The following is a 24972-nucleotide window of genomic DNA, read 5'->3' as shown; positions in this document are numbered from 1 at the left end:
CCCCTTTTAGGTTTGTTGACCAGAGTTTTGGCATTGAGTTTGAAATTCCTCTCTTGAGAAGCTTGTGACCCCAGCAAGTCCCCTGAAGATGCAAGACAGAGAGAAATGGTCTTGCCAGATCTTAAAAGAGGCCTGTTGGGCCCACAGAGATGGATGTCCTGTGGTGAGGAGAACATTCTTAGCTGGATTAGAGGCATGTTTGTTTACCAAGGTAGATGTGGTGCTCCAAGATGAGGAGAATATTGAGAAAGGGAAAGGAAAATGTACCAGGAGTTTATGCAACATTCATAAGATATGAAAAGGCTCGGAAGCAGCCATGTACAGTATTGTATCAAAGAGCTGAATATTCAACCTGAAGTGGGCAGAATCATGCAGCACACTAGACTTTCCTTACAGCTGCTGGTGAATGTTTTGAACAGCTTTTCTGGCTGGAGCTTAGAGTATTTTGTGCATCAAACATATATTGAGCAAAAGTACAGCTAGAGCTGCAACTGTCCATTGCTTTGATTATTCTCCCCAGTCCTTTTTATTTCCATGGGTCTTCTTAGCAGCGAACACAAAGGAAATAAGCTGGTAGCTGCTCTGAGCTTATGCAACTGAGATCCTCATCCTACTGAAAATATCAGCGCTTATCTGTGTCAAGTATGGCTTTAAAAAATTGATGATGCAGTGAAGATGAATTTTAATTTCTGATGAATAGTACTTCATACAGATTTGTGCCCTTGGCTTTCGGAGGTTTCTTTTTGAACCATCGCGGCACAGCATTCTGTGTCATTGACACTCAGTTAATGTGACATAGTGCCGTCTTATTGTATTACTGTAAACTCAGGTTGGATGAAACACTACGGCTGTCTCTTTAGAATGATACAAATAAAAAGTCATTTCTTTGTGTGCGTGTTTTAATCTGTATTGTTACTTGTATGCTGGGTATACTTGTGGTATCTACATATTTGTGGCCCATAGGTGAATTATAACTAACGTTTTTAAATGAATTAATTATCGCAGTTTGCTGAAGAGTAGTTTCTGACTATGTTGTGTTTCAGCCAAACTTCCATGAGGAATTCTTAATGATTTTCTTGGTAGTTTTACGTATGTGCAAGAAACACAGGAGACCAGTACAACTGAAAATGACAAGTCATTCTCCCTTGTAACTGGGCTTCTCCATGTATCTCCTGCCATCATGAATATTTAACATGTGCATACATTGTGAATGAGAAAGGACAGAAAGAAAACAAGCCTTCCTCTTACTAGCTCCACACAACCCCACCAGAACTAGCACACCACCCTCGATCTTTATACACGTGTAGGCGCAGTCGCATATACACACATGCTATTGTTCCCTGCTGGGTGCGCTGTAGAGAGAATGGTACGGCAAGCCTGGGGTGGCCTCTTATCCCCCGGACCAGCATCTCCTTTCCCCGCTTACGAAGACTTTTGTTCAGAAATGGCAGTTGTGATTTTGTAAGGTGGGGGGGCAGGCAGTCGGTGTGCTTGGTCCCAGGTTGCAAGTTTCCTTAGCAAGAAAAGACAGGAGCTGCACTGTCACACTGCCAAAAATACACATAGTGCCTTTCCTTTCCTCCTGCTCCTCTTTCCTTCCTTTTCCCCTACACCCCAACTCTCTCTCTCTCTCTCTCTCTCTCTTTCTCTCTCTCTCTCTCTCGTATTTTCAGTACCAGTGAGAGGTTCATCTCACCATTGTTCAACTGGTATTGGTGAGAGTAAACGGGCTGGCAGTAGAGGGAGGAGGTGTATTAATGTGTGTGTGTGTGTGTGGCCTGGGAAGCCACTCCTCCTCTGAGCTGATTCCAGTCATCACAGCAATAATGAAGTGCACACAACACTGCCTGCCCGCCTGCCTGCCAGTGTGACATAGTGTCACCGTTCTGGAGGACACGCACATTCACACACATTCACACACACTTGCAGTCACTCACTGACAGGACGCGCAGCCTGACTCCTCACACATGCACACACACATTGTCCTGGGTAGGAGTGGAGAGGAGAAACGAAGACCAGAAGGAGGGAAGAACAAGAAGAATTTTATGTCTCTTTCGGTTTCCTCTGTGTGACGGACCGGCGCTGGTTCTGGGTGCTGAACAGAGGAAACAACCCCGACACTCTCTCTCTCTCTCTCACACACACACTCACACACACACATACATACGTACACCTCTCCCCCGCAGCCACGGATTCTTGGATTAGTCCGCCCCAGTGTGGAGAGTGGGAGTCGCGGAGCGGACCAACATGGGGAACCAGGCGGGGAGACAGGAGGAAACAGAGTCAGGTCTGCTTCTGTTGTACCGTGGTTTGCTTCAGCATCACTTATACCTCTTTGTCTGTATCTGTCTGTCTCTACCGATGTAAAAGGCAAAGACGTGTGTGAAATACAACAGATATGAGCAAATTTTCTGTCATGTCATGTCTAAGTACATCTCAGACACGACAAAGTCCTGACTAATGAGAACTGACGAAGATGAGCACCAACAGAGCACTGACTGATGAGTCCTGATTAATATGCCCTGGAGTTATTGAAGCTGTTAGAACGGGTTAGAAGTTAGTTGTTCTGCTCTCATCTTGTGCTTTTATTTTTTGTGAGCCATGCATCTGGTATGTTGTGTGTCTGTGTTCAGTGAGCGCAGGTCTGTATGTGTATATGTGTTTGCACCTGTGTGTAGATATTGGGAGCTGGGCGGCGGGGGAGAGTGCTGAGTGAGACTTGCCTGACAGTAAGCATGAGGGAACCTGCCAGAGGAGATGGTATCATCAGTCTCACGCTCACATCTCTCCACTGCCCCGAGCTCACTGCACCTCAGTAAGATTTCCATTTCAAAGTCCCTCTGAACTGCACTCAGCAGCAACTTCACGCTCATCGAAAGACAACCAAGCTCTTCCACGTCTTTGTAAGCTCTTTGAATTCCTTTAACAAAATGAGCATTTGCATCTTAATATATGTGTGCTTGTGTGTGAGCCTTCTCACATTTGCACATGTGCACTCAGAGCTTCATCATATCTTTGTGCTATTATGCGATTAAGTTTGCATGTTTCCAACCGTACAAAAATAGACACTGAATAGACCAGAGCCAGGTGGCTTGCTAGGGCAACAGGCACGGACACACGCAATCACGCACACACCATACAGTGGAGTATTTTATCAGTGGTGGGTGTAAAGCTGCATCATTTCATAGCAGCAGCGTGTGTTGCTTGAAGATAGAGCACAGAAGGCTCAGATTGGAAGGCAATGGTAGCAAGCTGCTGCATGCTTGAAAAGATTAGCTTCCAGTTTCTTCTCCATGCACGCACGCACACTCACACATACATGCACACACACAGCATACAGTGCACAGTTAATACATTGTACACAAAACAAAAGATTGTTAAGTTATGAGTCAAAAAAGCAGGCTAAAATTACTTTATTTACTTCTCTGATCTCAATAAATATTCTCTAGTTACTAAGTAAAATTGGGCTGCTTGTTGATAAATATTACTCTTGGTACAAAATGATCATGAGATCATCATCATGAGAACACATAGATCATGTATAATATATGTCTGTGGGGTTGAGAATGAGTCAGAGTAAAATGTTTGCTCAGCCAGTGGAAGAATGCGCCATCACAGTCACACTCCATGCAATCAATCACGTTCTCCTGGCTATGAAAAGTATTTAAACTCTGCTTGGTGCAGTACTCCGTGGTCCTGTGTCCAACCCCCCATATGAACTTCCATTATGAAATGAAGCAGTCAGCTATATTGTTAACTGATTGACCTGTTATTCCTATAAGTCCACTCTCCATTTTCTCCAGTGAGCCTCTATAGTAAATGAGAATTGATCATGAAATGGCTTGATTTCTCACGATAGCCGCTTGTGACATGAAGCTATAGATCCAAGAGCACTAATATCCAGGACACACAGAAGCCCTTGAATCTGTTTTTCTCAAGATTGTAATATAATAATAATAATAAGCAAACAGACTTGTAGACATTTAATTGAAGCAGGGGTTCATTGTCGGCTTTGCTCTGATGAACATCGACATTGTGATTGACAAGAATAGTGAAGTTTGTGCTCTCCACCGACAGTGAAACGGCCAGCTGAGGTTTGTCAGACCTTAAGCCTGGAAAGACTAACAGTTGTGGTGGTGAAAGTGGGGAAAGAAATGTGGGAACAGGAGGAACTCGTTCAGATTTGATTGATGGTGCTATCTCTGAAGTGGCAGGCTAAGGAGTAAGCTGTCTGCTGCAGTGATAAGGAGGTCGTTATCAGAACCAAATTACACTGACGGCTACTACACCGAGCCTTCCTGTCTCCCGACTGGCTCACCAGGAGAGTGGCCAAGACCAGAGCCTGCGGTCAGCATGTAGTTGGCTGTTGATGAATTGTCAGTGAAATATAGTCCAATAACAGTAGGTCTATTTTCAGGGCTACAACTCAGTTAGTTGTACCTATTTGGGCCCAGGATTAAAGCAAAATTGTAATATGTTTGTGTAGTGAGGTAAAATAGATTGTCGGGAATTTCACATGGTCAAAAATGGGAAATGTTAAACAGTCGCGGTTTCTCCAGAAGTTTGATGGGGATGCTTGAAGGTAGCTGTAATGTTTGAAGGTCCTGCCAAAAACTCAAAAAGCAGAGTGTTTTTTGAAAGTACGGGTAGCTCTCCATGTAGCAGTAAGGACCTTGTCATTGGAATAACATTGTTCTTTTTGTTCACACTGAGTTTATCAGCAGCACAGCAACATTCATTATTATTTTTATGGGTACTGGTACAGAAACATGGCTCAGCTCAGACATACAGTATGAATTTTCTCAAATTTCCCATTTTCACCACCATAATTGCGTAATGTAATGTGATTTAAAGATTTTTCATTAGGATCTCTGTTTCTGGGAAAAAATGTGATGACTAATAATTCAGTTCAGCAGTTTACTGGATGCTCCCACTTCTGAACAAGGTTGTGTTCTTGATATTTTTTTACTTTGACTGACATTTCCAGCTTTGTTGCATCTGTTACGGTGGCACCGCTAAAGCCTTTGTTGCTCTAATTGACACATGGAGTTTGGTGACCTCACGAAATTCCCATCGTAGCTCCATCTGACTCCCATGAGGAGTCTAATCAACCAGATTGACCTAAACACCTGTGTGCGTGTGCAGGGTCTTTAAAGATAGTTTTTATCGATATGTTCATGCGCGCTCACTTCAGTTTCCACTATGCAACACTGCCTTGGACAGATGAGACGGGAAGCTGTGTTTTCATGTTGTGCTTAAGTAGGATTAAGTTCTGCGTGGCTTCTGCTTGGTGAACTTCTGTGTTAAGGCAATTTTCATGCTCAGGTTTCACACATAAGCCACACTGATCTTGGCTTCCTCTCAGACATACAGCGACATCTGTCTTCCTCTTCCTTCGAAAAGTATTTTTGCATATTGCCATTGTTTTAGCAGCCGTTTTGCTGACAAATATATCACAGCATTGAAAATAAGATCTCGAGACCACCGCAGAGTAGCCCTATCCCCTTGTATGATGTTAAAAGTTTTGACAGGCAAATCTGTGGTATAATCTAACACTGATGCTTATCTGTTAGATTTAATGTCTGGTGAAGCACTGATTCATTATGCCTGGTTGGTACCGCTCCCATTCAGAGCAGACTTCAACGTCGCCATGAGCAACAAAACAAAGAATGTGGAAATGCGTTGATTCTTGTGCCATCTCAACACCATATCAGAGCAGACTGACGTAGAGCAGGGATTCAACATGAGGAAGCAAGTTTGTCCAACGTCTGATAGCTGTGAGGAAGTCACATCAGTCATACTTTCCATGGCAGTTAGCAGTTGGTACAGTAAACACACAGGCCATTCCACAGTGCTTTGTGTTTGCAGAGGAAGGCATGTGCTGTTTTAAGTGTCCTGTTTTTGTGACTGGAGAGTATAACCTGGACATCAAAGTTGGTATATTATAGTTTTCAGGCCTGAGCTCATAAAGATCACTAATTTATGGTAAAGCAACTAACAATGCATGTAAAAAACTGACACCATAAAAACATTTGAGTTGGATTGGACATGTAAGCCAGTAAGCCTGGCATTGTGTGTTCAATGCATACCAAATCAGACCTGTTCTGATGTGGTTTGTGTATCTGTCAGCAGCTGGCTGTGATCCTATGATCAGTAATCCTGGCCTTTCTGTGGATGTAGGTTCAGCTGTCTGCATTGTTTTTGTCTCTAGAACCACAGCCCAAGGAAAGATCAAAATACAGTCACTGTCTGAGAGTAAAACCAGGAATACTGGGTGTCATCTTGTTGATTATGTGTCTTTGTCAAGGCTCTCCAGAAACTGGCACAGCAGAATTCATTAACGTATTTTGGGGGTTTTTTTGTCCTGCCTGTTAAATCTCTGTTTGCAGCTTAATCTTTCCACAGTATATGTTTTTTAATTCTTTTTGTGGTCAGTCCAGGAAAGTAAATCACAAATGCTTGATACTTCTTAAATTTTAACATTTATTCAAAGGATATATGGATAAAATATAAATCATCAGAGGCTTAAAACTAAGTTAGCAAAGCTCATCACAACCAATTATCCATCACAAACTCTGATCCTATAAACCTTCAATCATGTAAAATGGCTTATTATTATTCCCTTCAGTGGGTCCTGTGTTAAACTGTTTTCCATTTGGAGCATTGAGAAATTCTCCCTCTCAGTTGGCCTGCTCATGGTCCTTACTATTGGACACCTCTGTAGGGTATTGGATCCATAAGTAGTGTAAAGCAGAGGGAATCCACATAAGGATACTGTGCTAAAAGTTTAAGCATGCAGGCCAGTTGAAATGATTCAATCGAAGTGATTAAAGGAGCCAAAGAATGCAGGCCAAGTGGACCTGTGTGGCTTGCCAGCTCTCATGCTGAACTTCCATGCTGTTCTGCAGAGGAAGCACAGAGCTGTTCACTTTTTAGACAGAAACAAACATATTGGCTGAAACACACAATGAAATCTTGCATGTGTCTTTTTTTAAGGGTAGGGTAAAGGCTTTGCCTGGTCAGTTGTAGACACAATTGATTAACATGCCACCTGTTGTCAAGAGTAAGAGTGTTTCACTGGGCCTCTGCTTGTAAGGGAAGTTTTTGTTTTTTTCAGTGCTTTTCAGAAGGTCTCTGTGTCGGCTAATAAACAAGCACTTCTATACTTTGCGTGTCAGTCTAGTAACACATTATTGTTTATTAGTCTAAAATTCCATTACAATTTCTGCAATCAGATCAAGTCAATACTTAACCATTTACTGTACGTATTAGTGATTTAGACTAGCCACAACCAAAACAATCTCTTTGCTTTGCTATGTTTTAATATTTTCCACTGGTTATGAATAATCCCAAGAGAAGAAATATCACCTCAGCTACTGAGCATAATTTGCCACAATTTCTCCTGCATATGGAGCCTACTATGCTATCTCATGATATTGTACAGTAATACCTTAATGCAGCTGATGGGAGAGAGGAATATCTTTTGCAATGAAAGAAAAAAGCTAGGCAAGCAAGACCTCAGACATTTTTAAAAAAGGTTTTTGGTAAAAACTAGTCAACAACAGTGTTGTTAGTTGTTTAGCTGTCAAAATACAACTGAAAAAGTACATTTTATGGCTGTGAACGTCAGAGCATGTTGACTTTCTCACTAAACATGTCAAACATTCAGCCAGACAGTTTTATTTTGAAATCTGTGGATTGTATAATGAACTTACCCAAAGTGTGAATACACATTTAAATCAACTGTAGTCAGACTCTAAACTCAGTTTCAAAGACAGGTGTTAGACTGTCGTTAGACTGTCGTTGGCCTTCAGTAATTCTCTGAAGCTTGATGATATGTATATCTGGTTTACACAGCTGAGTACTGCAGAGACAGACACTGCTCCTCCTGTAATTTATCAGTTTGGCGTGGTTCCATTGAGATTCTTTGGTTTTATATTATTCGTTTGCTTATTTCTGTATCTGCTTACATGTGAAATCATGTCCCAGAATGGAGGCTGTCACAGATTCTAGCTGCTTTTCTCTAAATATAATGCAAGATGTTTTCATGCTGTATGTATCAAACAAGCTATTTTTATTACAAAATCAATTATTAATCTAACTTATGTTCCTTGATTTTGAAGTTGTGTGCAGTACATTATTCAATGAAAATGCTTTCATCCTCAACATGTGGTGCTGTCATGGTTTCCAGTTGCACATTGTTGTGATGCAGCTTACCGTCCAGGCTAATCTCTGCTCAGTCATTGTGGCAGTCATGGAGCCTCGGTTCTGTCTATCTTCTACTCCAGTAAGAGGAAAGGAATGCCTGTGAGCCCCAGCGTCTGACTGAGGGGCGCCTGTTGACCTATTTCATGCCCTGTCAGTTGGACAACAGGAAGGCCAGATACACAGACTGCGTTTTCTGTCTCTCCCTTCCACTTCCACCTGACTGAAAAACTGCGCACCACATTTCCTGGAACACAGAAGGGAAGACAGAGGAGTGGCAGCGAGAGACTCCCATCCAAAGCTTGTTTGTGATGGTGACGAAGCCGGTGCGTCATTTCAGGTGCCAAGTCTCTGACACTTCACCACCTGCAGTCATTAATTCATCATGACTCTTCACCCATGACCCTCCTGTTGTGTAAATTGAGGACTCTGTGCACTTTGCTCACAATGCACTCTGTCACCTCTTGGCTGGCTGGCAGGCTTGCTGCAGTTAACTGGCTGGTGCTGGACTGTGTCCAGCCACACGGCTCTTGCTGTGATTTGAAAGCTTATCTTCATTAGAAAGAAAGAAGCCAGCACAGTGCATTACTGTGATCGGGGAGCTGACTTCCCATGAAATAACCAAATGCTTTTGGATTACTGGAAGTCAGTCTGTGTAATTCATTTAGATAATTAGTTACTGTAAACAACACAGTCATTTCACATGCTCAGTCTCCTCAGTCAGGTTTATTGAAGTTGGCAGCAAGTCCGTGTTTGTAGCTACTGTCTAAACACTGCCATTCACATGACAAATCCCTAATCTGGAATAATTGACAAAGAGTCCTCGTTAATCTGTAGCGTTAGATATGACTTTTCTTCAGAATTTTAGAAAAGGTTTAAAACACTTCCTGAGACACTGAATATAAAAATACTCACAGTGACAATGTTCTCTTTCATTGGGAATGATTTTCTACACTTTCTCAAAAACTGGTGTTTTGCCGTGTTTGCACTTTGCTATCAATAACAGCTAGTCTGCTCACACTGCATGAGGATTTATTCCTTGCTAGAGGAGGAAAGCTCCTCAGTGAGCCATTTAACTGCCCATATCACTCCTTTTCACAGATTTAGTGCTTCTCAGAGGTAGCTATAAATGGTCCTGGACCTGAGCCGACCTGCATCAAAGACAGGACTGCATTAAGACTGAGCTAACTCTTAACCACCTTGGTCTTGGATATTTCATTTTCGATGTTTGAAAGAAGATTTGTACTTGCACACCTACAATAGAAAGAATTTTGAAGACCGTAAACCAATGTAGACCTTGTGCCCTTTTGGACACAAAGAACAGTGCACATATTTCACTCCATTATAGCTCAAGATGTTTGTGTCCTAATTACTGCCACACATTATGTTTTGTCTTGCTTCATAAAATTGTGATGTGATGTGATTTAATGAGGTAACCTTTGTGATGGGGTGGACATTTCATCAGTAATTAAATCCTTTTCTCCCTTTCAGCAGCCAGTGAGAATGAGGGTAGTGTCAGTGTCACTTAAAAGGCTTTGAGCACAGGTCCAGAAAATGTGATGGTGCTGTGTTATTAACTGGTTTTCTTGTTTACTTTTCTTGTTCTTTTGTCTTTATTGTATTTGGCTTGGTTGTACATAGGACAAATTATTGTTATCTATACAACACATATGTGGAAGCTCTTTTTTGTCTTTTGTTCATCAAGGAAAAATGGAATGGACAATGTAATTTACAGCAGTGCCCTGGTACATGTTAATGCACTTACCCACATTCTCCCCTGGGAGTCTTTTTCAGGTAGACACTGAGCAGCTCCACTAGAGCAACTGAAGGTTAAGTGTCTGTTTCAGGGGAATCTCAGCTGTAGTGTTTGCAAGGGAAAAGCTTCTCAGCCTCTATTTCGTCACTCTTCACTGGAACACCATTGTTCATTTTTTTCATTGTTCAATATAGTTGTCAAATACATGACAAGAGAATATTTCTCTCATCTAATCCAGTGTCATGTTCAGCCACAAGTTGGGAACTGTCTCCTCATGCCTTCTTAGTGTCAGTTTAAGTGGAATCTAATCTCCATTCTTTCTCTCCCGGCAGAGATTTGCCTTTCTTTCGCTCTGTGTCTGGCATCGTGGGTAAAAAATTTAAATAATGCACTAATAATAATTCTACAGTTGCTGTCTTAGTCTTGGAAACAGGTTGTCTAACTGAGGTGGTATTATTAATCTCCTAGAGACGTGCCGATAAATTATCAGTGTTGACCGGTATCAGTTTTATCAAACAATATTATTTTTGGTCCAATATTGTTTTAATAGCCAACATTTGGCCAAATGTGGAACTGACATTTTTAAAATCTTTCTCTCTGAGAGTATGTCTTTTAATACATCGGTTAATAAAATATAATCATAGTGTTGAAAACACTGTTACCTTTAAAAAGGCATGATCTGCAAAATTTAAAATTGTTCTGCACCTGCATTTGTACTACAGAAATGCATGTTGGTATTTGTATATGTATTGGCTGGTAAAGGTCAGGTCAATCAGTGGTTTGGCATTAAAATGTATGTAAATGCTTCCTCTGCAATGATAGAGTTATAAGACCTTTGGGTCCATTTCAGAGTCTCCCTAACTATGTGACACTGGATTCTAGTGTCTGTTTCAGCCTCTTTAGGATCCTGCTGTCTTGCATGTGCTGACTCCTGGCATCTAGACTGGTGTCATTTCTCTGTACACATTAGGCAGCTGCGGTGATGTCATGGTTAAAGAGGTGGGCGATCTAAAGATGAGTGAGTTCATGTGCTCCATCTGGCTTTTATTCACTAAGAGCCAGAGGAAAACAGAATATGAAGGAACAGCAAGTGAAAGGCTGTCCCACAGTCCCACTCCTGGCATCACTCATCCTCATGGGAATGGACTGATCTTAATCACATCGGACTCCTCTCTCTCTGTGTGTGTCTCTAACAAGGACCTATTGTCCCTCTCTTTATTACCACCTATAATAGAAATATGACAAGTGGCCGTAAAATAGACGTGAGCTGCTTGCTGTTTCTGTCTTTTTCTGCTCTGTCTGGATGATGCTTCCTGTAGTGCATAGTAAATAGTCATTTATAACACACAGTGCTGATTTAGTGTTAACATCTACCATGTGACAGTACATAATTTAGGAGTGCATGCTGTCCTCATTCTGTCACTCATGGATTCATCCTCTGTGAAGTTCAGAGAAAAGTGACTGTAGATATTTAATGGCACCCCGGATATTTTTTAAGTTCAGGTCTGTCCTAATCTAACTGATTAGGATGAAGTGCTGCGTTAATATGAATTTAAATGGTAGCATCTCTTGAATCCAGACAGGTTGGATTTATTTTTGAAGAGTGGCTTTTAACGGAAAGCCTAATCTCACTGACATTCGGGACTGACAGAGTTGAGTGTCTCTCCGCCATTCTTCATTTTCATAGCCCCGGATTTTCATACTTTGCTCAACAATTTTAGGTTGTCTTTGAAAAGCTGGAGTTTGTTTTAAATGTGTAGTTTGTTTTAGATTTTCCATTTCCACTGTTGATATGTCTTTACCTCTCTACTTAAAGCACCTAACTTTTTCAACCACAGCTGCACTCTGTGGGAATGTTAAACGGCTTTGTACCCCAGAAACTGTGCCAGTGTTGGCAGCTCTTGCCACAGTTGCTAGTTCATTCAATAAGGGGATAGCCTGTGCGAAGTGGCTATCAGTGGCAGAGTACTTAAAGAACCCACAAGGGTATAGGATTTCCATTCCAAACTAGGCCATTTGTTTGTGGATTTTGTGTGTGTGTGTGCGTGTTGCTCAGGGTGATGCACTGTCTATCTCAGCACACAGGCCGTCTGTCTAGTCTCTGCTCTGTGGGTTTGATGATGGTGCATGCATGTGAGAGACACAGGGCTGTCTTTGTCTGTGCACTGCTTAAGCTGCTTTGTGCCTGAATGCTCCACGTGCACAGGGACCTTTGTCATCCTTTGAAACAAGCAACCCCCTTGTGTCTGCATCGCTGTTTGCTGATGATCTGAAAACAAACAATAAAGCATTTTCAGGCGGCACCCTGCTCACGGCGGGCATCTGTAAATGCTCTTCGTACTGTATTTGGGAGAGGGCTGGAAAAGGCTCGCACCAGCAGCGACCCACGCTGATGCCTTTTGAAATGCCACAGTTAAGCTCTGCTGCAGCAATGAATGACCACAGACAGCAACAGACAGACTGTGCCAGGCAGATGCTCTGTTGTCCAAACAGAGAACAATATGTGAATAGAGTACAGTGACCAGCATCATGAAACTGCTGAATAATACAAGTATCTGAGTGTGTGACACACTGTCTATTCAATTGGTCTCATTACATGATGTTAACAAATTCATGGTCCCAGCATGTCTGTGTGCTAATTCCATTAACCTTCCCATTTCAGTGTCAAGCCTGCTTTGTGGTAATTCTACTTAGAAAACTTTTATCTTAGAAACTTCAGTTGATAATTAAGAATTCCCTGACTGGAAAGTGGAATCTGTGTTGTATCACCGCTGGCACCACATTTGCAGTCCAAGTGGATCTTTATGTTAATTTGACTAATCTGCATTTCAATGTTTCCGCGCCCGTGACAGCCATGGCCAGAGGCATTTGTGCATCTGCCCCGCTGTACATACATACGTTCTTGCAAGCACCTTATCTCATGAATGCCATGAGGGAATTTCTTCAAATTTGGCACAAATGTCCACTTAAATTGAAGGAAGAAGTGATAAGATTTTGGTGGAGAAAAATCAAAGGTCAAGGTCACTATGATCTCCATTCCAGTCTCTTGAACATCTTGAGGGAATTTTTTTTAAGTTTTCACTCGGTCTCAAGGATAAACTGATTAGAATTTAGATATTCACTCAAATGTCTCATAGGATAAAATGAAGAAGTGATGATATTTTATATCCAAAAGGTCAAAGGTCAGCTTCATTGTGACATCATAAGGTCCTACAAATGCTATGACTCAGGAACAGAAGGGCAGATAGTGACCATATTTCACATTTAGTCAGATACTGAATTGGTGACACTAATCTTGGGTGTTCACCCTGAAACTGTGCTGATTGTAGAGATCTTCTGTGTTGCCGGGTTGAAGATGCGTGTGAAGCATCCATGTTTTACATGTTTGTAGCTTTTTTGCATATTTGAAGCATTGTAGTCACCACAGGCTCATTGCTTTTGCTGATATTGGGCTTCAGGTGATTGTTGTTTCACCATGTGATGATCAGTCATCTGTACTCCTCTGTAAAAATGGTCTCTAAGTAGACAGCATGTTTCCCACTGGAAATTATTCACAGTAATTATATATGTCAATATTGTGATGCTCAGCTGGTTGTCCAGGTTTGAAAAACAGCTCATAGGTTATCAGCAATTAGCTTTGTGTTAAGGGTTATTTTCTCAATAGTCTAAAGAAGAAAGAAAGGCATACAAAACACTAACAGGGCATCAAGTAGGGATTAGCACAAGTCCACATCAGTCTCAGTCCATCCATTCCTCAAGAGAAATAAAAATTACTATTGTCCTATGACATCGATTTAGCAAATACACAGAATAAAACAGGTGTATACCTACGGACCAAACAAAGAACCAGGAAAAGGAAACCAGAAAAGAAAAAAAATTGCAATCCAGTATTTTCAAAGTAGTCTTTCTATGTAATCTCCATATTCATATGTAATAACCAATTGGCCCAATACAATAATTTAGCAATAATAACTCCAGTTTCTCTATATCATAGATTTCCTTGATAGTCGCTATCCACTTTTCTTTTGTTGGTGGTTCCTTTTTTAGCCATTTCTTAATTTTCTTTTTTGCTAGCTAGGAAAACTTTAAGAGGGTACTTGTCCTGAATGGTAAATTCAGTTAGAATATTACTAAATATTTAGTGTTAGAACTAAAATCCATCTCACATAATGGATTTATTTCTGTCACCATCTTTTGCCAATTGGTTTGGTTTGCTACACAATTCCAAAATATGTGAAAGTGATTGTTGAATTGTTGCATCTGTAATGTCCATATTCTGGTCTACCGTTCTGTAAATACTTCCTTCTAGGAGTAGTAAAAATCTGATAATATTCTTCTATGAAAATTCTCTCCACTGGCCAGAACTGGGGGTGGTAGATTGTTTTAACCACTCTTCCTCAGTCAGGGTTGTGTTTGCTTATTTCTCCCTTTTAGCTTTAACATTAATATTTAATATGAAGTAGAATGGTTCTGGAAAGACAGCATACATGAGTATGTTTTGATACCAGTTTCTTGTGGATGCTGCCCTTGTATACATCAATGAAAGCACTGATGTGTTTCATTTCAGTTTCATCATTAATTTTAATATTCCTATTGAAGAGATGCCTGAGTTGTAAATATCTGTAGAAATCCTGATTATCTAGACAGGGGGTGTCAATAAAATATTGGAAGCTTTCCAGGCTTTATTAGTTGGCATTAGGCAATATGATGTAATACCATTCCACATCTATTACTTGAACCTCAAATCTAGCCGTGCATCTCTAAAATCTGCATCATGTGTCACCCATCTTAACAGTCTTTCATTTCTCTCCAGTTTTACATTTTTTGTACCAGACATTGAGAGGAACCATTGTCTACAATTTCATTTATCAAAATGTATGACCTTAGAAGTTTATCACCCAATAAGAATGCAGGAGGTGGATCCAATTGTCGTAATTCTTTCCATTTTGTATTGTAATCAGCACTGCACCACCAGACTAAGCATCTTAATTGTGCTATTTTACAGTAATCCTCCAGGCATGGAAGAGGCATTCCTTCCTTTTATTTTGGTAACTGTAGTGTGTTGAGTCGTACCCTAGACTTCCGAGCCCTCCATGTAGATCTGGAAATCATTCTTTTCCATTTAGTGAACTGCTTCATTGGTATCTCTGAAGATAGGGACTTAAAGAGGAACCAGAATCATTGTAAAAATCTTTTTTTATAATCTCTATTTGATTATTCATATTAAGCTTTAGGGGTACCCATTTATCCAGTTCTGTTTTTATTTCCTTCGTGATAGTACACATGTTAATCAGATTTGTTGGTATATTAACACTGAGGCATTCAGTATTCTTAGTTTTCCATTTAAAATTGTACTTTTTACGTACGTTATTAGTCTTGAGCAGAGCCAAGTCTTTTGTGTGTTTATGAATTGGCTCATGGGCCGGATCAGACTGTCTTGTGGGCCACATACAGCATGGAAGCCCTCCTTTGAGGAGATAAGAGGAGATAATTTTATAGTTTCATAGTTTGGCATTAAACAAGCCTTCATGATCAAAGTGTCTGTCTGTGGAAGTGTTTCTGTAGCTGAAATAGAGAAATGAATGGAAAAAAACTCTTTTCACATTCACAGTTATAAATCAGACAGCTGCTCATCAACTGCTTTGTGGATGGACTATAGTAAATGCAGCTTTGATCACTTTTGTTTTTGTCTGTGTTGCAGGTGCACAAACAGCCAAGAAGTCTGGTATCCCAGCTCCAAGAGAAATCCCTTCTACCATAACAAGAGACCGCATCTCTCTGAGGGACCAGCTTAGGAGCTCTACCACTAAGAGGATGGTTTCTAGTGCCAGCACTTCCAGCCTCTCTACCCTGGCAAAACAGACACGCAGTTCAACCAAGTCCCGCGGAGATACAGAGGGCCAGGAAAGGGGCCTTCTGGAGTGCCAGGTGAAAGAGCTGCTGGCCGAGGCCAAGGCTAAAGACTTGGAGATCAGCAATCTCAGGATGGAGTTGCAGCGCTGTAAAGGTAAAGCCTCCACTGTTTCCTCCTCACTGTCGCCCAATTCTGTCTCACCCAAAGAGCCTGCTGCAGATCAAGAGCAGGGACAGGTGGCGGAGGCCCTTGTGCTGGTTGGAGAGCTGAAGGAGAAGAACGGGAAGTTTCAGAGAGAGCTGGCAGCACTCAGGGAGGAGAACCAGGTGTTGAAGGAAAAGCTGCTTAGCTTGGAGGCCTCTCCTCTCTCTAGTACAAACACAAGCAGTCCCTCCAAGCCTTTGGTGAATGGCCTGCCCTCAGACTCCAACTCCTCAGCTCCACAACAGGACAGTCTCCCTTCTACTGCCAGCCCTCTTAAAACCTCTGTCTCCTCCAGCTCTGACATCACCAAGGGCTCGCCATCGCCTGACTCCTCTGAGTTTGAGAAGATCCCATCACGTTCAGAGTCAGTGAGCAGCGGTATCAGCGGGGAAGCTGTTGCAGTGGGGGCAGTAACCAATGCAGTGGGGCAGGATGTGTCAGTGCAGAGCCTGACAGAACAGATTCACAAGATGGAGGAGAGCCACCACAGCACAGCTGAGGAGCTGCAGGCAACTCTGCAGGAGCTGGCCGACCAGCAGCAAGTGGTGCAGGAGCTGACAGCCGAGAATGAGCGTCATGCCGAGGAGAAGCGCCTCCTCCAAACCTCACTTCAGCAACAGAGAGAACGTCTGGAGGTGCTGGTCCAGAAGAATGAGGCACTGGCTGGCCGACTTCAGGAGCAAGCCCAAGCTCAGGCCCAGAGGGAGGAGGAGCTGGGTAGCCAAGGGCCTCGGCTGGCCGAGCTGGAGCAGAGGTATGCCGAGCTGGTGGAGAGCTCCCGCTTTGAGAGGGAGAAGCTAGTGGACATCCAGCAGCAGCTAACGGGCAGCCTGCGGGCTCTGGAAGAAGAACACCAGGAGTCCCAGGGCCAGGTGCACTGCCTCAGAGAGGAGATGGACAGGCTGCAGGCCCAGCTGGACAGGGAGCTGGAAGCCGGAGGTCAGGCAGCACAGGCTGCAGAGGAGCAGAGGGCAACAGCAGACTGTCTCAGACTGGAAAACAGTAGGCTGAAGGCGCAGGTGGACATTGAGAGGCAAAAAGTGGGTGAGCTGAAGGCCATGCAGAGTGCCAGTGACAGTACTGAGGTACACAACTTGCTGAAGACAGCTCATGCTGAGAGAGACAGGCTGGAGGTGGAGCTAACAGAGCTGAGGCAGGAGCTGCTACAGGCCCAGGCTGAGACTGAGCATGTGCAAGCCACAATGTCCAAGGTAGGAGCGGTGAAAGGTTACAACTCAATTTCCATCTTGGGAGTTGTAGTATTTATGATTTATTGCTCCTTTGTTGGTTCTGTTGTTAAAGCACAATATGTTAATACACTATAAAGGGAATACTGAAAGTTACTGATGTTATAAGTAAGAAAAACTCACAGGAGGGGTTTCAGTCAGAACATGACAAAGTACATTAGTATTTATCACCAAATATAACATGTTGTTTGTCTGGATACAATGTTTGGAGACTAACTCAGATGAATCTATTTAAAACTGGACGATTTTCTTTTGGTTAGAGAATGTCACAGTTCAAACATTTTCCACTTGGTTGCTTCCATTGTGTTGTACTCGGTGGTGTGTGTACAACCCAGGACTTGAATTATATGTGACTCACTGTGTTCGTTCGTATTGTTGTCCTAATGAGCTCATTACTTGTGTTGTGTATGACAAAGCTTTCAGGAATTCCCTATAGAACAATCTACATTTACTTTAAACTATGAAAATACAAAGTAAGTTGTTCACTTGTTTAGAAAGAGTTACTTCATTTTTTTGGTCAGACACTTGACTTGCAATTTCAGGAATAGATTTGAGAAAAGATGAAAATGCTACAGCTATATGCCCAGTTAATAGTTGTATAAACAGTCTAGCAATGGTTAATGATTAAAAAATGCTCGTCACTGGGCGGCCATGACATTATTACTAATTCGTGGCTCGGTCACCACCTATTAAATGTGAACATGAGGACACACATTTTCCACAATAGTTCAGACGTGACCATTACACAGGCTTGACAGCTGGCAGTGGGCACTTTCTTCACCAGCACAGTATGTGAACTCAAATTGTTTTCATATGTTTGTCAGTAGTCACTTTGGTTTTCCCCCGCAACACCACAAACACCAGAGCGGCTGAGGCAGTGTGGGTTTGTGGTCATGTTGGTGGTTGTTGACTCCAATATGAGGTGTGTCACCATCATCTTCGTGATGTCACCATTGTTAGTCTGTGACTGCTGTGCCAGCAGAAGGGTGGTCCAACAGTATGTGACCCTGTGAGTCACACTCCTGTCCTCTGCCACATGGGTGTGAGGGTGAGGCCACTCCATAACTTTGCTCACAAACATCCTAATTTATTAGAGCCCTGTGGTGTCAGTCCTGCCCCACAATACCATTTACTTATTTTAGGATACTATGCTCACAGAGATCTGCATTACAGTCATTTCTCAGCAGTCATCACGGTGCACTGGCGTCAGCTTCAGTGTAATTCAGTAGTTGGAGCAGAGAGCACAGCGATGCAGTCAGATCTAATCCAGACTGAACTCTTATTTCCATGAGTCACTGTCACCTAGCATGTCACCACTTTACACTGTGGCCAAACTCTCACTGTCAGACATAGTTAAGCTGTTGTGTAAACATCACTGCGTGGACTCCAGCATAGCCGCTCATTACCATTCACAATGTAGTTGAATGTTTATATTTATTCTTATTTCAGTATTACTTTTATCATAATTCAAAACCTGAACCTTTAAGAACGTGAAGCGGCAGATGTGGAAGCTGGGGTAGAATAATCTCTGGTTTGAGTTCCAACAATGCCATATGTACCAATGTGCTGTAGTCATATTACAATTTATGCAGTGTATTAAGGCTAATTAGAGTCAGTTGTTACTTTTTAAATTATATTACTTGAAGGTAAAGTAAACAAGTTTTTTCATCAGACCAAACAGTCTAGTATGTCTGATAAATAGCACAACGTAATTCAGCCTGACATTTTGGTCAGCAGTTTCCTCACACACACTGCTTATCTCCTTCATCCAGCTCTCATGTGCACCCAAAATCTTAATGTTTTTATAGAAAGCATCTTTTATCTTATCTTTTGAAAGACAGAGGTGTAGAAAAGCACCATCAAGATCAAATAGAAACACTGCACCACAAGAATGTCTGGAAGATATCATAAATCATCCGGTCTTGAGCCAAATGTGACTTAAACGCTTCCATCTAATTAGCACAGTGACAGCCTGCAATTACTCTCACATGAAACACTGCCTCTTTGTTTAAAGCCAGTTCTGTACTAAACCCATCATGCTCACACAAATGCACACACACACAGATGGAGGCCAAATGCCAGCAGGTTCAGGAGCGTGCCGATAGGAGGGAGCAGGAGCTCAGCAGCCGAGTGACTTCCCTGGAGGAGATCGGGATCCAGGCTGAGAACCAGGTGAAGGAGCTGAAGGAGACCATCTTTGAACTGGAGGACCAGGTGGAACAGCAGAGGGCAGTCAACTGTCACACCAACCAAGCTGTCCTGGACATGGAAAGTACGTCCTTTTCACTGGCTGTTCAGTTCTAACCTGCAGCCTTAAATGTGATCTAGAGAAGTGAATCAGTCAGAGGTTTCTAATATTTGGTCTGTTCTCATTTATATTAATGAAGTGGACAAACAGAAACAGTTGAAGCAATGCCTCTATAAACAGCTCCAACAAAAACTAAACATTATGCTGTTCTTGAAGAATTTATTGCAGGGTTGTTATATTAGACTGCTTTCGTTTCAGCCATGTTTACCTTTTAAATAACCTCATAAACTGGCAACTGAGGGTATATGAAAAGCAAATGCAAATTGAGGGCACACTCACACATCTGCCATTAGTGCAGTTGGGAAATGTTGTACTGTATTGCTGGATACAGTGTATTTCCACAAGCTGTTAGAAATCGTGGCAGATGGGACTGGTCTGATATCTAATATTGTTGCAGTGATGAGAAACATTTCTTGAAAGATCTAAAACTGTCCAGAAGTAACTGTTACTGTTGTTGAGGTCTTGATGCCATAGATTGTCTGCTGTATCTTCACCACACTGAAAACTGAGCAGTTCAGTTGTGAATGCTGCGTTTCCTTTGTGTGGTTCTGCCTGAGTCTACACACTTGGATCTGCAGTTCTGAAAAACCTTGAATTTGTCATTGCAGATCTAGTCAAAAAGCTGGAGGAGCAGAAAGCTGAAGCAGACCGACAACTGAAAGGCTTGAGTCGACAAATGAAGGTAAGAATGCTTCAATATGCTGACCCATAAAGCTCCTTTAAATGTCTTTAACCTGTAATTAAAGCAGCTAGGATCCCCATCACAGGCAGTTGTAAACCAAATGAAAATGGTTCAGGTTGTTTTAAAGATAATGTAGAAGAAAGTCTCAAAAGTCCTGGGGATGTCCTGGTGACTCACTTAGCTATTTTAGCCATGTACTGTATAATTGTCCTCCAAAGATCAGATCTACCTTTTGTCAGATGTTACCAACACATAGTCTCCCCTCCTCTTGTCTTGTCTCTCCTTTTAACCTTCACCCATGTAATGGAAGCTAAATTTGGTGTTTGAAATCTGCTACTTCTGGCGTGGCTTTGGATCTTTGATGACAGCTTAAGCATGACACACACGCAGTGAATTTACATTCCCCATATTATAGTGAAATGATGAGTGTTAGGAACTGAGTGAGTAAACAGTTGGATGATGACTTTACTGCCATAGCCACTGTCCTCTCTTTAACAGCCATCTCTGAGCCCCACAGGGATGAGTGAGTGATAGTCAAAACAGAAACTTTGGGTGGAGTATCACTTTAAGGTCAAAATGACATTCTAGTGCTCAGTTTTTCCCTTGTTTTTTACCAACACGCTGGACCTTGGAGTCATCAGGAGTATTGTTTTAGTAGCATTCAGGTTGGCTGTTTGGGCAGAAGTGTATCTTTTGGCATGTGCTGATTTTCTCCATGGTTTTTAAAACAGGCATTATCAAGTACACTAGATAACAAATTCCTGGATTTCACTGTCATATCCTTAATATAGATTTAGTACAGCACTCTCTGTTCTTATCTTTGGAACATCCTCGTAATTCTTTCATGTATCTGCCTGACTGCTGATTCATGGACACCCAAGTCTTACTACATGCTGCAAAAAACATTAAAAAAAACAGGGAAAGATTTTAAATGTAGCAAGTAAGACAGCCAAAAAACAAATCTACAAGGTACTGACCTTTGCCTTTACAACACTAAATATAGACCTTTCTTTACTTTAGCAGGTCTCTTCAGTTTTCATTGTCTTTTGCCTGCTTCAAAGAAAGGAGCACCTGTTGTTCTACCTCCCTTTTGATCTTCAGATCCAAAGAATTTTTTTCTTTCTTTTTTTATTTTGCTTGTCTTGAGGTGATTTTTAACCTCTTTGTAGCCATTGGAGTTTCAGCAACAGTTTCTTTCTGAGGTTTTCTGAATTTGGATTGTGATTTTTTTCACTTCCACAGATCTGTGTTACAAAGAGCAGACACTTTAGTTAACAAAACATGGATTGTGATGGGACAAAATGTCACAGACATTGCCAGTATCCTATAGTCTCATATAGTTTTTCCAGCCTGCAGTCTGCAGCCTGCAGTGTTCCAGTCTGCAAAAGCTTTACAGCATCATCAGTAAATACGAGAAAGTACTAATTGCTTGTGTATCATTTGTTCATCAGATTTCATTTATCTATTGTTAGACATCTCTTTAGGACCAGTGAATGCTGACATCCAGATAAATCCTCAGGGTTTACAAGCAGATCCTGTGTCAACTGATGATTTCTGTATGAATTTGCATCTGTATCTACCTGTACAGTATATATCCATTTGTCTTTAGGATGAAAAAGAGGAGTGGCGACGGTTCCAGGCGGACCTCCAGACAGCAGTGGTGGTGGCCAACGACATCAAGGTGGAGGCTCAGCAGGAGCTGCGTACACTCAGGAGGCAGCTGCAGGAGGAGCAGGATCGCAGTGCAAAGCTCTCTACAGACCTTGAGGCCCTGCAGGGAGTCAGGTACCATCTCCACAATACTCCTCTTTTGTTGTTCCTCCTACTCCACCAAACACCCACCCTTCGGCTCCCCTTGTTCAGCATTGGGCTGCAGTTCCTTTCTCTCTGAACACAATGTGGATATGAGATACCTGCCAGAGTCTTGCCATGTGCCCATCCAGTGTTTTATACCATGTGTGTTACAAACAGTAATATGTTATAATTTTAGCTCCCAAGAATCTCTTGCTTAAGAGGTTTCCCAAATTCCTATCTGGTACCAGAAAGTATTTAGTGTAGATATTATTTAGTTCATATCTTGGTATTTCGCAAGATAAAATCTTTGGAGTTTCAGAGTTAATGTTCCTGGGATTTGGCAGACTCTGTTGGTAAATTAGCAGTCTCCTGCGGTATTTTCCTCTGTGTATTCTACTCCTTTAAGCTGCTGCCCTCTCTGTCTCCCTCTTCCACACTGACCGTTGCCCTATATAACATTCAAACCTGACACTCCACAATACACTACAGTATCCTGATTAGAGGCTATTATTATATGAGAAGGCAGATGTGGTGGCAGATCTGCCTAAACCACAGATGCTGCTTCGCTCCAAATGTGTTACAAAGAAGCCAGTTTAACACAGTCTTCACTACACTTTTCACTGGAAATATTCCACGCCCGGGTATCATGCTATTTAAGATTTCATGCAGTGTTGTTGCACCGTGGCCATGCAGTAATGTGATTGATGTATTTATAGAGAGCATTGTATTGGTTTGACTGTGAGTATACTGTATATAAGTGTGTTTGAGAGTGAAAATGCCATGATGTTTTTGACAGTGTTGTCCCCTGTCATTATCATGCAAAGTGAAATACTTCCTGTGGCAAAGTCTGCTTAGATTTGCTACTGTACAGCGCTCTGTTTATCTGTGTGGCCAGTCATGGTGTAATCCTATGTGCAAGCAAATACTCTCTAAATCATTTCTACTAGATGTAGATGTCATACTGTATCACCTCACAAACCTCAGGAGAGCAATTGTAGTATATGAAAAATAGTTAAACTAAAATAAATATTTGGTTTACAACCAAATATGTCTTGTTCTAATTCCTCGCAGTTCTTGTGAATTTAGTACATTACATTACTGGTTTTAGAGTTTGGCTAAATCAGCAAACTTTCCCCAAGATTAGCTGTTACGCTGCGTCCGCTCCCCACCTCCAGCAGCTCCCTGTGATGACTCTGTCAAAGATGTCCCTCTGACAAGCCTCCCTTTGTAAAGTCCAGGTGAGTTCCCTGCCCTGTCAGCCCTCTCAGCCAGCCTGCCTCTCCCTGCCCTGTGTGCTGCTGCTGCTGCTCACTGACCTTCCTGTCTGTGTCTCGCTTCGTGTTGCCGCTTCAGCCTGTCTGACTCTGTCTGTCTTTCCGTATGTTGGCTGACTGCACTTTCAGGGTCTATCTTACCTTTTTGGTTTGCTTGGCCTGGTTCTTTAAACCTGAAATTCAAGTAGATGTATCTGGTGCCACCTGCTGTTCTTTGAATGAATAACGCTCCTACTTTTTTGATTAAATAGCAGGATGGTCAGCATGGCATGACTGGATTAAACTCATGCTATGCATCATCTGCTTCAGATACATTTGCATCACGTCTTCATCACTGGGTGATTAAGTAACTAGACATTATGAGTGGCCTTATCTTATGAGGTATGCATGGAACAGAGTTTTAATAAGTGCCAAAAAGTCTGCTTTTCATAATACCAATATTAAGAAGAAAAGTAAGATGCAAATGTACAACGCAAATATAATTAGTAAATTGTATTTATGTAGTAGTTGTATGCAGTAGTTCATCTTCCTTCCTCTTTCGTTTCAGAATGAGCACCGGAGCCACTTTTGATACCAAGACAGCAGTAGAAGGGCACTAGAGAAGTGCCCCTCCCTCAGCACCATGTGAACATAGTGTTATTGTTGCACTTATTACCTTTCTGTGTCATTCAAAATGTAATGTGGTAAACCAGTCTCATTCTAAGCCACGCTGACCAGTGTGGATGCAGCACTCAAAGAGTCTCATGACACAGTGTCTGGCTTCCATTTCTCTACATGTCTTTTGAAACCTTTTGAATAATAGCTCTGTATTTTTATTTCTCAATGAATGTATTCTTTCTTTGTAATGTTCCTGACCTCTATCGAAGAAATGCCATACGTTCGAAAGACTCTCCATTTCATACTGTGCGAAGCTGATTTGTGCCTTTTTTGGAAAGTTGAGATGGTAGAGGGTAAGGATGTGTTACAAAAAGCATCATGAAACAAGCAGACTTGGTAAATATTTAGTCAGTGGAAAAGCTGAAACAGTTATGATTGCCAGCATTATGACAGAACAAAGTCAGACTTTTAACATCATAAAGTCCCCATTTTAAGGCTAGAGTAATGCAGCGGAGCCTATAACCCTGATTCCAAAAAAGTTGGGATGGTGTATCAAATAAAAATAAAATAGAATGTGATCATTTGCTAATCCTTTTTGACATATACTCACTTGAAAACAGCACAAAGACAATATATTTAATGTATATTTAATTACCTCATCAACTTCATTGAGTATTGTAAATATCTGCTTATTCTGAATTTGATGCAGCAACATGTTTCAAACAAGTTGGGACAGGAGCAACTAAAGACTGGGAAAGATGTAGAACGCTCCAAAAACACCTGTTTGGATCATTCCACAGGTAAACAGGTTGATTGGTAACAGGTGATAGTATCATGATTGGGTATGAAAGGAGCTTCCTGGAAAGTTGACAAGCAAGGATGGAGTGAGGTTCACCACTTTCTGAACACATGACTGTATGAAGGATGTTACTACATGGGCTCAGGAACATTTTGTAAAACTGTTGTCAGTAAACAGTTAATTTGCAAATGATTGCATTCTGTTTTTATTTATATTTTACACAGCATAAAAAAAATTTGGAATTGAGGTTGT

At 41.7% G+C, this 24972-nt stretch overlaps 1 protein-coding gene across 5 annotated transcripts in view; it reads left to right on the top strand.

Annotated features, from left to right (window-relative positions):
• specc1 (sperm antigen with calponin homology and coiled-coil domains 1) overlaps positions 1–24972 on the top strand; it is a 69693-nt gene that overhangs the window by 21840 nt on the left and 22881 nt on the right. For 4 of the 5 annotated variants that reach the window (XM_041951799.1, XM_041951800.1, XM_041951801.1 and 1 more), the window contains exons 4-7: positions 15663–17230; positions 19331–19538; positions 20183–20256; positions 21866–22041. In XM_041951799.1, coding sequence (XP_041807733.1) covers positions 15663–17230; positions 19331–19538; positions 20183–20256; positions 21866–22041 — 2026 coding nt within the window. Of the gene's footprint in view, positions 1–1921; positions 2288–15662; positions 17231–19330; positions 19539–20182; positions 20257–21865; positions 22042–24972 lie in introns of those variants that run through there. The other variant, XM_041951803.1, reaches the window with a different exon arrangement.

This window comes from Chelmon rostratus, chromosome 14, assembly GCF_017976325.1.
Source record: "Chelmon rostratus isolate fCheRos1 chromosome 14, fCheRos1.pri, whole genome shotgun sequence".
NCBI classification, from domain to species: domain Eukaryota; kingdom Metazoa; phylum Chordata; class Actinopteri; order Chaetodontiformes; family Chaetodontidae; genus Chelmon; species Chelmon rostratus.
Note: the sequence above shows the minus strand (reverse complement) of the source record. Positions and strands in the feature narration are given on the sequence as shown.